At 33.4% G+C, this 12,449-nt stretch overlaps 1 protein-coding gene and 1 long non-coding RNA gene across 2 annotated transcripts; one reads left to right on the top strand and one right to left on the bottom strand.

Moving 5' to 3' along the window:
• Positions 1-539: 539 nt before the first annotated feature.
• LOC120778173 (chitooligosaccharidolytic beta-N-acetylglucosaminidase-like) lies at positions 540-3,400 on the bottom strand. The gene is made up of 3 exons (XM_040109909.1): positions 3,258-3,400; positions 2,403-3,034; positions 540-1,724 (listed from the first exon to the last, which is right to left on the bottom strand). The coding sequence occupies exons 1-3, from the start codon at positions 3,344-3,346 to the stop codon at positions 628-630; spliced, it is 1,818 nt and encodes a 605-aa protein (XP_039965843.1). The 5' UTR covers positions 3,347-3,400; the 3' UTR covers positions 540-627.
• A 7,037-nt stretch (positions 3,401-10,437) lies between these two features.
• Positions 10,438-11,999, top strand: LOC120777227. Its single transcript, XR_005705497.1, has 3 exons — positions 10,438-10,708; positions 10,810-11,580; positions 11,932-11,999. It is a non-coding gene; the product is annotated as an uncharacterized LOC120777227 (long non-coding RNA).
• Positions 12,000-12,449: the final 450 nt, after the last annotated feature.

The raw sequence follows: 12,449 nt of genomic DNA, 5'->3' as shown, positions 1-12,449 counted from the left end.
CAATTATGATGGCTGCCGCAAATCAGGGTTGCATTGTAAGCATCAACAACATACTGTGTAAAGTGCGTAAATTAGTATTAGGGTGATCTGATAATATATGGGTTTAAAGCAAGTTCTATTTTTTTGTTATACATATATTATGTTATTTTAATTGTAAATATTGACGTGTAAAATATATATTTAATTTTCTAAACGGTTTTTAACAATATTGCAATTTACTTTCTGCTCTATCGTAAATTTTAAAATAAATATATAAAAGCCGCTCCACACTTTTTCTAGTATTGAAAAATGAACTGTCAAACTACCAAGTCATTAATATCAGCAATAGTTATCATACAAATTATTCAGACAAATATTGCCCAACATAAGTAACCTGCTTGGCAATATTGGCGGGAATCAGAAATTTGTCGTTTTTCATATTGCGATTTGAATAAAATTTGCTCCATTGATTTTTTAATATATTTTGGCCTATAATTAAGTAACAAAAACTCTTTATAAATGCAATTAATCCCGTAATAATAGACTGCTATTAAAACCCGTTAAAAATTTGTCTCAAAAATATATATTCATGGCATAGTATTCGAAAATTTAAGTAGAATTATGATTGCGTGTGTATTTACTACATTTTCAACTCTTATTTACTGGACATTCATTTTCATTCTGTAAACACCATTCTGGTTGAAGCGCCTCTGCGTGTATTCCATTTGCTACTAACCGTTCACGATGTAGTAATATTCGGGATTCGGCGTCGCGCCAACCTTCAGCGGGATTTGACCACAATCGCTCTGCTAATGCACTAGAACGTGGCCATAACCGATAGTCTAGCGTATACTCATCGATTTGCTCCGACCAAATTGCTGCCTCAGCGCCTAAAACTTGACTTTTGTAGCCCTCTGCGATAAGGTCCAAATTGTTGTCATAGACTTTCTGCCAACCGATGTAGGGTGAACACCAGTTATTTCCACTGCCAACCCAACTGGGACCGCCACAGTCGAAATATAGAGCGTCATTGTTGGAAATAATAACACGATAACCACGTTTTAAAATTGGCAAAATGTCGCTACTCGTGCCGCGTGTCCATATTTGTATAATGTATCTGGATTTGTCCAAATATTCATCAATATATGGTTCTTTCGTCAGACTACTGGTCCATAGTGTAATTAATGGTTTAGAGCCATTAGAAACACTGTCCACTCTTTCAAGTGCTTTCTCTTGGAAATATCCCCAAAGCCGATGGAAATCATCCTCCTCCAAATTCCAACCCTTTAACAGCATCCAATTACGGATACCTTCACTCGCATTCCAACATTTTGACAATACTTCATCACCGCCCATATGGAAAACATCTGGAGTGAATAATTGAAATATTTCACGATAAATGTCTTCTAAAATAGGATATAACTGCTCTACAGTGGGATCGAATTGTCCACAAGGTGGTTCCCCACAATAACTTCTCCAAGGTTGATAATTTGCACAGGCAATAACACCTTTATGTTGCCAACCCTCACTAACGTGCGCAGGCGCATCAAATTCCGGCATTACGCGAATGCCTCGGACAAGTCCATACTGTACGATTTCAGCAATTTGTTCATGTGTATAAACCTTATTCGGTGAATAAGCACCGAGTTTATGAAGCTCTGGATGAGATTTGACTTCCAGTGGAAAACTTTGAGAATCTGTGATGTGCCAATGAAAGGTGTTTAGTTTAACCATTGCTAACGCATCTGGAAATGAGTAAATAAGGATTAATACTACGAACTTTAGTAATTTTAATGCAAATTATTTAATTAACAATAAATTTAAATCTGCTCGTCTAGATGAAACCTAAAAAAGAAAATAAATTTTGTAGAAGTCCTTTATTCTTAACATAGGATAGTATTTTAAAAAATCGCAATAAAGAAGAACTTATTAGAGGGCGGGGTAACGCCCACTTTTTAAAAAGTTTTTTCCCACAGGTACTGCGATTGCCTGTGTCAAACATGAGTTTTAAATCTTAATTTGGTGCTTAGTTATGGCGCTTTATAGGGTTTTGGTTAATGGCGATTTGTGGGCGTGGCAGTGGTCTGATTGCGCCCATCTACGAACTATTTTTTTTTGTACTAAGAAACCTACATACCGAGTTTCATTAGATATCTCACTTTTTACTCAGGTTACAGCTTGCACGGACGGGCGGATAGACAGACAGTCAACCGGATTTCAACTTTTCTCGTCATCCTGATCATTTATATATATATATCTATCTCGCTTAGTTTTAGAAGATACGTACAACTGTTAGGTGAACAAAACTATAATTCTTTGTGGCAACATGTTGCAAGAGTATAAGAATATCTGTTTAAGAGGTCCTTTATCCTTAACATATGATAATATTAAAGAAAATCTGTTCTGCTATTATTTACACTTACCAAGAGTACGTTTTATGGCATCCACAGAATAGAAATGCCTCGATGTATCCAATAATATACCGCGCCATTTATACACTGGTGCATCCTCAATTTCCACCTTGGTCAACAATTGGTGCTCACGTCGAATATTGTCATAGACAATTAACTGTGAAAGTGTTTCCAAACCATGCCGTGCACCGAAATAGGTATTACTATGGATTCTTACAATGTTGCCGTTATCTTTTGTTAGGGCGATCAACAATTTGTAGCCTTCGTCAGTGTCGAGCGTTATGCGAGGAAGTTCATCGATATCCGTTCCTAACTCAATAATCACAGTTAACTTGGCGCCACCGGCCTTTACAGTGCCGATCTCTTGTGACTTTAATTGCTGCAAAAATCTACTTTTGCTCGCCTCCCAAAGCGATTGCTGTTTGGTGAGTTTGGGAAATTCAAACGCGATTGTGTTGACATCTATGTGTTGAAGGAAATTTTCAGTGTGTACTATTCCCGTTGGTTTTGGCCAAACAGTTGCCACCTTTGCTTCTCCGCAGAGCAAACGACACACCGGTAAACTGATAGCGTACTCTATATTGCTCTCTGTAAGTTCGATTTTTACGCACCTGCTCTCCTGACATTCGTAACCGTACACAGCACTACGCTTAAACAAATAGTAAATTAGTAAAGAAATATTTGTTTGTATGAATGTGAGATTATCGAAACATCAAACGACTATATAAACAATATGGTCGCAATTTTGTTGGGGATTTTTAAGTAATTCCAATCAGTGAAACAAAACAAGTAATTTCATACAATTGTATGTATGTTTATACAAAATACATATATGGTTTGGTACTTATGTATGTACAATTTACTCACTTGCTCTCTTCGCCTCTTACAAACAAATCGAAATTCGGATAAGCGCTCGCCACTAAACACGCTATTAATATAATTAAATATAGTTCCATTTCGGGTGCACTTCTCCACACGATTACCGACAACCAACAACCAACCACTCTGAAGTCTGGCTAGTCACTAAATTGATAACTTGATTTTGATTGCAGCGAAAATTGTACGAGAATCTTGATATGTACATACAATATTTTTTATTTGTTTGTATATCGGTATATACGAGTGGAAACAAGTGTGTAAGCATTTCAAAATCTTAATAATTATTATGTTTTGCGATTCCTTTACATACAGTTGTCGTTTAAGAATAAATAGTAATTAGTATAATCAAACGCTTTTTATCCAACACCGTTAAGTATTTTGAATCATATACTCGCACTTATGTATGTATATCGTATATACACAACATAGTTTGAAAAGTTTTTCCCCGACCAAAAGATCGCCACCAAAAAAAAAAACATATCTGACCTTGTCTTAAAGTACTAATCTTAAATAATTTTCATGACTTTACATCAAATCATTCAGAAAGACTTGTTCCTAAAGTGGTGCTATGCTGCCTCTGCAATTTTTATTTAAAATTAAAAACAAACTGAATGTGAACAATGAATAAAATTGTTGTCTGGGGTAGTACTGCAGCACTGCGCTTTGGCATTGATTTCAAAAATTTGATCATCTTTGTGGGGAATTTGAGTTGCAAGCTGGTTTTACCATCTGCCAAAGCTCCTTAATATTTCCGGGAGCCTTATAAGTGATACCGCCTACACTTACAATTTTGTTGAAAACTACTAAAAGTGCTCCAAATCATAACTAAGTGCGCCAGAGATATTCAATTTTATACCCAAAATGGCACAGCAGGTCTTTATGGGAGTCAGTGTAAAAATTTGACGATAGGCGCCACATCGCCTACCTTTAAGGGATATGGCATGTCTCCAAACTTACCCACCCAATTTCAACTTTTAAAGCGGTCAAACTTATCCGCCTCAGTAAGTTGTCTGTTCTTTCGGTTAACTTTCTGGACGACTTGATCTCTTTTTACGCAATTCTAGCTGCTATTTGTCGAAAAGATCACTTTTCTTCATTATTAATTATACCGTGAACAGGGTATATTAAGTTTGTCACGAAGTTTGTAACACCCAGAAGGAAGCACCGGAGACCTTATAAAGTATACATATATATAAATGATCAGTATATTGGGCTGAGTCGATTTAGCCATGTCCGTCTGTCTGTCCGTCTGTATATATACGAACTAGTCCCTCAGTTTTTAAGATATCGTTTTGAAATTTTGCAAACGTCATTTTCTCTTCAAGAAGCTGCTCATTGTCGGAACGGCCGATATCGGACCACTATAACATATAGCTGCTATACAAACTGAACGATCGGAATCAAGTTCTTGTATAGAAAACTTTCACATTTGACGTGATATCTTCACGAAATTTGACATGGATTACTGCTTAAGGTAATAATATAATCTATAGTATATATGATATAGCTTCCATACAAACTGAACACATAGTTACTAAAAGAAATGCACCTGTGAAGGGTATATTACTTCGGTGCAGCCGAAGTTAACATTTTTTCTTGTTTATTCTTATTATTTGACATTTTGCAAAAATATTGAAATACGCAAGCAAAATACGACTATAACTAAACAGTGTTCGGCCCAATTTCATAAAAAGTAATTAATTTCTCGCCATACTGAGGGATCAACCATCTAACCTAACCTCTAGAAGACATTTTTATACTCTTGCAATAGTAGCTACAGAGTATTATAGTTTTGTTCACCTAACGGTTGTACGTATCACCTAAAACTAAGCGAGATAGATATAGGGTTATAAACATACATACATACATACATACATATATGTACATATGTAAATGATCAGGTTGACGAAAGAAGTTAAAATCTGGTTGATTGTCTGTCTGTCCGTTCGTGCAAGCTGTCACGTGAGTAAAAATTGAGATATCTCGATGAAACTTGATATGCAAGTTCCTTAATACAAAAAAAATCGGACTACTGTCTGGCCCACAAATCGCCAATAACTGAAAATATATAAAGTGCCATAACCATGCACTCAATTGAGATATAAAATTCTATTATGGTACAGAGGATAGCAGAAACAAGAGGCAGTTGTGGGCAAGAGTTTTTGAAAAAGTGGCAGTGACCCCGCCTTCTAACAAGTTTAATGTACATATCTCCTAAACCACTTAAGCTACAAAAACCAAATTTGCTGAGTACAATTCGTATACGAATTTCTACCGACAGTGTGAAAATGTATGAAATCGAAGTTAATTCCCCATATAACGGTACTGTTAAAAAGTAAAAAGTAACGATAAATCAATAACTAAATCTCTGACGTACATTAAATTTTACCTTCGAGATGGTATGGCAGGTCTTTTTTGGAGCCGGCATGAAAAGTAGCCGATGGGAATGTACATATCTTTGTGCCAAAAAGAGATAAAATTGGGCGTAAACTTGACGAACATTCGGCTGACTTTACTCGACATGATTGGTGATTGTATGTATGTGAGGTACGTTAATGAAACCAATGGAACATTTTTTAGTATGTGGCATTTTAATAAATAATAGTTAGGGTCGATACTACCCCAACTCCCATATTCTACGTATAATGATTTTCGTTTTTCTAACAAATATTCGTCAGTATTGTTAATTCGTTAGAATACCGTTTTACCGAGTAATAAAGTACCAGACTATGAGGCTTAATAATATTTTCGTAACTTGGTTACTTGCCTAAAAGTTCATTTGATTCATTGCGAAAAGAAAAATATTTAATACAAAATAATTTCTGATAAATTCTTCAAAATAAGTATTTAATAAAATTGAATCAGCTCTTTTGGAACAACATTTACCACAATTCTGAGATAGAACAAAAAGTATATTTACAGTTAAGTGTTTTAACGAAGTATCAACTAACGAATTACCAGATTAACAAGTTCGAAAATGGGTCTGGTAATGAACAAGGACAAGACGAAATATCTCCTGACATCGAACAAACAGTCGTTGCACTCGCGACTTGGCTAACACGTCCCACTGTTGTTATAACTTCGGAGACGTAGATAATTTCGTCTATCTTGCAACCAGCATTAACGCCAACAACAATGTCAGCCTCGAAATCCAACGCAGATTAACTCTTGCCAACAGGTGCTACTTTGGACTTAGTAGGCAAATTAGAAGTAAAGTCCTCTCTCAATGAAAAATGGCCAAATTCTAGAAGTCACTCATAATCCACATCCTGCTATATGGTGCAGAGACATGGACGATGATGAACAACATCTGATGAGTCGGCATTACAAGGTTCTGCGGAATATTTATGGTCCTTTACGGCCAATACGGCAAACGATGGAAAGATGAACAGTACGAGTTTTAAGACGACATTGACATAGTTCAGCGAATTAAGAGACAGCGGCTACGCGGAAGCAGAGGAAAACCTCCACTCCGTTGGAAAGACCAGGTGGAGAAGAAGACACATAGAATTCTTCTATTGGTGCAAAAAATCGAAAAGAAGAAACGACTGGCGCGCTGTTGTAAACTAAGCTATGACCGCGTAAGCGGTGTCTACACCAAAAAAGAAGAAGAAGATCAACAAGTTCAGTCGAATATCCCTATTAATGGTTTAGCGTTAAATATAAATGGAGTTGGTCTAGACCATGGTTGCGAATTTTTTAATTCAAATTTTTTGTATGTAAAATTAGATTTTAATTTTTTAACCTCGATGTTGGGATTTCTAATTTTTAATTCAAGTTGATTAGCATTAAAAATTTAAAATTGTATTTTTTAATTTTAATTTGTAAGTTTGCCGGTCAGTGCTCTAGTGTATTGAAGATGATGGCCCTGTGGGAGCTTTAGTTTAAAAGAGTGGAGTGCGAAGTACAAAAAATATTATTCAAATGTTAATTAAATTTTGTATCAGACCTTGATCTAATCTTTTTATGACCTGTAGTATAAGTTAATTGAATCCATTCACCCTTTTCGACGCATGATGAATGTTAAATGCTTTCGAATAATTATTAATATAATGATTCGCGAAGATCTAAAGGTGTTTCCCTGGCTTTGATCATTGTAAGTTGAAAGAGTATAAAATGTTCGTATACACTCCGTTTTTCCTTTTTTATGTAGCCATTTATTATCTGCGCAGATATTTTCGAGGTATTGAGTTGTTAATAAATTTTGAATTAAAACGGAGCTGTGAAACTACCAAAAGGAGAGTTTGTTGCCAGCAATACTTCTCAGCATAAATATTGAAAGTACTATTTCCACCCATAAGCAATATGCAGTCTCCAATGGCAATATTGACAGCAATAACATTATCGAAATAACATACATATGTATATTGCCTTCTAGGTGTCCCGTAAATGGTTTAAGGACCAAAAGCAAATTTTATGGTTTACCGTTTATAAATGAGATAAAGCAAATATTTTTGTATTATTCTTTACCTGCGAATATGAAATTATGTATGTATTCTTCTTCGAGCATACGCTCATGTACATATACATATGTAACATTAAAATACATGAGCGCCATAATATACTTACATATATAGTACATAACATACTATATACATATATAGTACATATACATATGTATGTATACTATGTATGTTAGTATGAAGACGCAAATATTTCCAAGTAATACCTTTCCACATTGTGCTGGCTTCATTTTATGTGCTAAACTTAACCTTTACCTGCAAATACACCTTGTTAAGTCTTTTTATTATTACATCTCGCTAATACCTACTATGTTCGCGAAATATGTATGTATGCGGAAGAGGACAACAGTGGTTGCAAAACTATTTTCTGCAGCAGCCGGTCACACACCCATACACACATGTATGCATTGCATTCACCAGACTAATTCGCATATGTGACCTTCATCCCTTTGAGTATTAAGAGGCACCACCCACGGAACATTTATTAGTGATTTTAGTTGAACGATAGCAAAGATCGGAGCGGTGATGTTACTGAACTTTGGCAAAATTACAGCAGAGATGTGTCTCGTCTTTTATGTGTTAGAATGCACCGATAATTTATAACTCATTCTTCTTATTTTAAGTTCTCCAAAATCTTTATTATTATCGAAAAATATGATTAGACAAGATTACATTAACTCATGCTATACTAGAGTACTTGAGTGCTTAGTAGTAAATATTTGAAAACATGTAGGCTTAATTTAACATACTTATGTGTGAATATAAAAAATATAAGCTTGAATTTAATTTGTACCGACTGGTTTAAAATCCATAATGTTTCTTAAATATTTTCAAGCGAAAAAACTTAACACGTCCTAATTTGTAATGCTTAAAGAAGAAGTCGAGATGATTTTTTTTGTTATGTAAGTGATAACTTGCGCAAAATTAAGATATTCTGGTGAAGCATGGGACACATTTGTATATCTTGCCTATAAACTTCTTCTGATAATAATAAGTAGTGATGCCAAAAAAGGGCAAAATCGAGTAAACACTACACTATCCATATATAAAGTCACCAAATATAATATATCGGTCGACATGTAAGAAATCTTAGTAAATTTAAGTGAACGTATAATATTTGATGACCATGGTTTAATGCCGTAATTGCGCGAAATCGATCCATGAATTACTCTAGCACCCATTTACTACTTATTACGATTTTTTTATATGCTAGCATGGCGAATATGTCGGAGAGAGGTATCTTTTTATAATTGTGTAACATGTAACATGTTCTCAAATATGCTTCTACTATTATTAGTTCCAATATACGTGATATAGTGATTTCCAACCATTTTGACTTTCTATCTGCCTTTAAAGCGTTTACCTTAGTCAATATGTGTGATATTATAAACTCAGTGGACAAGTTTTCTTAAACGGTTTAGTGCTGAATATGAATGAAATTCGTCTAAACTTTGGTCTAAACCTCATATCCCTAATATAATGACTTCCGATCATCTGAATTCTTACGCAGAAGTGAACACCTGAAACTATGCCTCCCGCTTTGACCTTTGAAAATTGCGAAAGTACAAGTTTTGGTTACACTAAGCCCTTCCTTACTTATTTTTGTTGCCAAACGTTTGAAAACTGATTGTGAGAACGCTGATATTCGGTTAACTTAGTAAAGAGTCTTAGCTATACATAAGGTAATTTTTTGTAAATTCTACTTTATGAACGAAAATAAGTCAACTATAGTATATTGGAAAAAAATCTACATACAAAAAATTTAAAGTTTATTCTGATGGTAGAACAGTGAAAGTGTTTTTCTTCAAATCGCGTTTTTAAAATCGAAAGTGGTACGCGGTTACAATACCGAATACGGCACGTATCTACTTGAAATTATAAACATAACTTCACAGTAACATTCTCTAGTAAATTTCGTAAGATTTTTTTTTGTTAATAATGTAAAAATTTTATAAAAACAATAAATGCTCTTTTTTCGGTATACAATGAAACCTTTTTTAACGCATTTTACGCAAAATTGATGTCAAGCTAAAAATGCAGCAAATAGATTAATATTCCGTTCTTTTTTCAAAGGTACAGCACGAAATTATAGAAATATCGTGTTCTGACGAGGGTGATTCCAGAGTTGGACCCGCTTTTTCGTATGAAATTTATTGAAGTTTTTTTACTTAAAAAAATCGTTTTTAGAGTTTAAGTCCGGCTTAAAATATCAAGAATGGAATTACAGTCGAGCGAAAACTGTTTGTTAACTTTGCAAATGATGCTTACATCAAATACAATGCAATTAATAATTAATATGCAAAAGAATATCTTTGAGAACGTTCGAAAGTGGAAAAGCTTACAATCAACCCGAAATTTAAAAAAAAAATTAATAGATTTACGAAACTATGCATTTTAAATCTGTTTATTAAGAAAATAGCAAAAAAAAATATATATTTTGTTAAGCATAACGGAAGAAAATATAAATAAATAAATAGTTGAAATATCCAAAAAACGCAGTAATACTGTAATAATTTTATTGGACGACTTGTAAAAGTATACCACTTTTATTAATTTATCTGAGTTAAATTAAGGTATTTTTATAACTCGTTCACAATTTAAAAAACAAACTGTAAAAGGTAACATCTCTGCTTTTTTATTTCCTTCTTCTTACTATTCTTCAGTTCTGTTTTCTCTTTGATATACATCAGGTTTACGCTCCCTTGTGTCGCGTTTGTGGGTGCAATTTTTTCGAAATATTCGATTCTAAACAGGAGATTGTGGGTATAATTACGGAAGTATTAAATCGCAAATGTGTGCAATCGTTATGCAAGTTATTTAATAAATTTGTGAGATATGGAATGCTAAAAAAGGAATTATTAAGGCTTGAAAACGTCTCGGTGTACGGAAGAAAATAAAGAAAAAGGGGAAAATGAATGCAAAGAAGGCGGTTTTGGGTAAATCGTAACTAAGTCATTGATGAAAGTGAGAAACAAGGTATGAATTTTTGTTGTACCGCTGTCGCTAATGACGGTTAGTGCAGAGAAACTGAAACTGTTTCTCTGGTTAGTGCATTGTATTAATTTTGTGTATTGCAGTCTCGCTTGCGCCCATATTTATTAATACTACCGGTTTGACAGTTGCTTATTTTGACACTATCGCGTAGCTATTCATACATTCATCTCGTTACACTGGCACAGTGAAAACGAAACGGAATATTTGAAACTGTTGATCGCAAGCTGTCGCAAGTGTGATTCGAAGAAGCGAACAAAGGCGTAAAGAATTTAGGTAAATGAAAAGTCAGATGAATTTGCGAAAGCGTGAAAACGGAAACAGAACGTAGCGGCTTTTGTTTTAGCAAAAATAACTTACCATTGCGCTAAAATAAAATAATTTATCATTGTAATTATGACAGTGAAGTAGTAAAGATCAGTGTTTGGACAAAAATATAACTTGAATGTAAATCTAAAGAACATTGTTGACATAGTTGAATCTTGAAATGAATATTTGTGTGTATTTTACGTGTCTCTTGATGGCTTAAATTACGTGTCTATAAAAAAAAACAACAATACAGAACAAGTGGTTTCAACATATTTTCAGCTAGATACTCCTTAAATATATAACTTTTTTGTAAAAAAGTGTGTGTTAAAAATATCAGAGTGATATCTGTGTTATAAAAAAAAAAAAACAAAAAAATTGTGAATAAATGAAGGTATCGAAGTTAATTTATATATACCTTAGCAAGTGGACGAATTTTTGAAAAAAACCAAATATATCAGCGATCATTCAGTGCTTAATATCTACAAAAAACTAGTATTGCTGTTATCATCAAAGTCCCTGATTAAAAATTTATTCTACCACGACAAAAAGTAAGTAATGATTAATTCTCTAAAATGTAATAAAACTTAGTAGAAATTATCGTAAATATATTATTTACCAATAAATTATAACAGAATTTTCATTGATAAAAATACCATTTTGTATGTGTAACAATTAAGTATCATTGTTATATTCTGCAATAACCTGTAGTGTTTTAACAATTTAAAAAATTTCATAGGATAATGAATCATAAAGACATATAATATCAAAAACGTGAGATTACGCTCCTTATACTCGATATTGTATGGTCATATTTAAACTTTTCTGAGTGTACTAACATTTGTCTATGTTTAATAATTTAAAGAATTGGTACTATTTTTAATCTTTCTCTTTATAAAAAGTGATAAAAATAGCAATGTCGCAAAAGAAAACTATATAAGTATCACTAACTGCCTAACGAAGATAGTAATACGTTTTGTTCAGTTGTTGCTGCATCTTAGGCGTATAGTTTGTGAAAAGCTAGTCTTTTCACAAAAGACATCATCATTTACTCATTCGTTGCAGAAAACGTCGTATGTGGAATGGATATTGGTGGTAAGTGTACATTTCCCCATAATGGTTATGTCACAACCAATCCTTGTCCTATAATTGCTATTTAAGTACATTTATCATTTTTGCTTTACTTACAATCGATCATTACATTGCAACTTTTATTTCATTAAAGTAATATGCACTATTGCCATATACATATGTACATACATATACTATATATTTTAAACGTTAAATAAGTTGCACTTAAATATTTATGTATATATAGTATGTATTTTCAAAGGTAAAATCGGCAATTGAAATTAATTCTTGATCTTCTTAATTTTGTTAAAATTTTTATGTACTACTTTGTTCTAATTGACATTGTAAA

This window comes from Bactrocera tryoni, chromosome 5, assembly GCF_016617805.1.
Source record: "Bactrocera tryoni isolate S06 chromosome 5, CSIRO_BtryS06_freeze2, whole genome shotgun sequence".
NCBI classification, from domain to species: domain Eukaryota; kingdom Metazoa; phylum Arthropoda; class Insecta; order Diptera; family Tephritidae; genus Bactrocera; species Bactrocera tryoni.
Note: the sequence above shows the minus strand (reverse complement) of the source record. Positions and strands in the feature narration are given on the sequence as shown.

Bases quoted from the DNA above. Each gene is read 5' to 3' on its own strand.
- LOC120778173 (XM_040109909.1), bottom strand. From the start codon at position 3,346: ATGGAACTATATTTAATTATATTAATAGCGTGTTTAGTGGCGAGCGCT. The intron at 3,035-3,257 runs GTGAGTAAATTG...GTTTAAGCGTAG, and splicing joins GTAAGAGGCGAAGAGAGCAA to TGCTGTGTACGGTTACGAAT. The intron at 1,725-2,402 runs GTAAGTGTAAAT...ACTCATTTCCAG, and splicing joins TGCCATAAAACGTACTCTTG to ATGCGTTAGCAATGGTTAAA.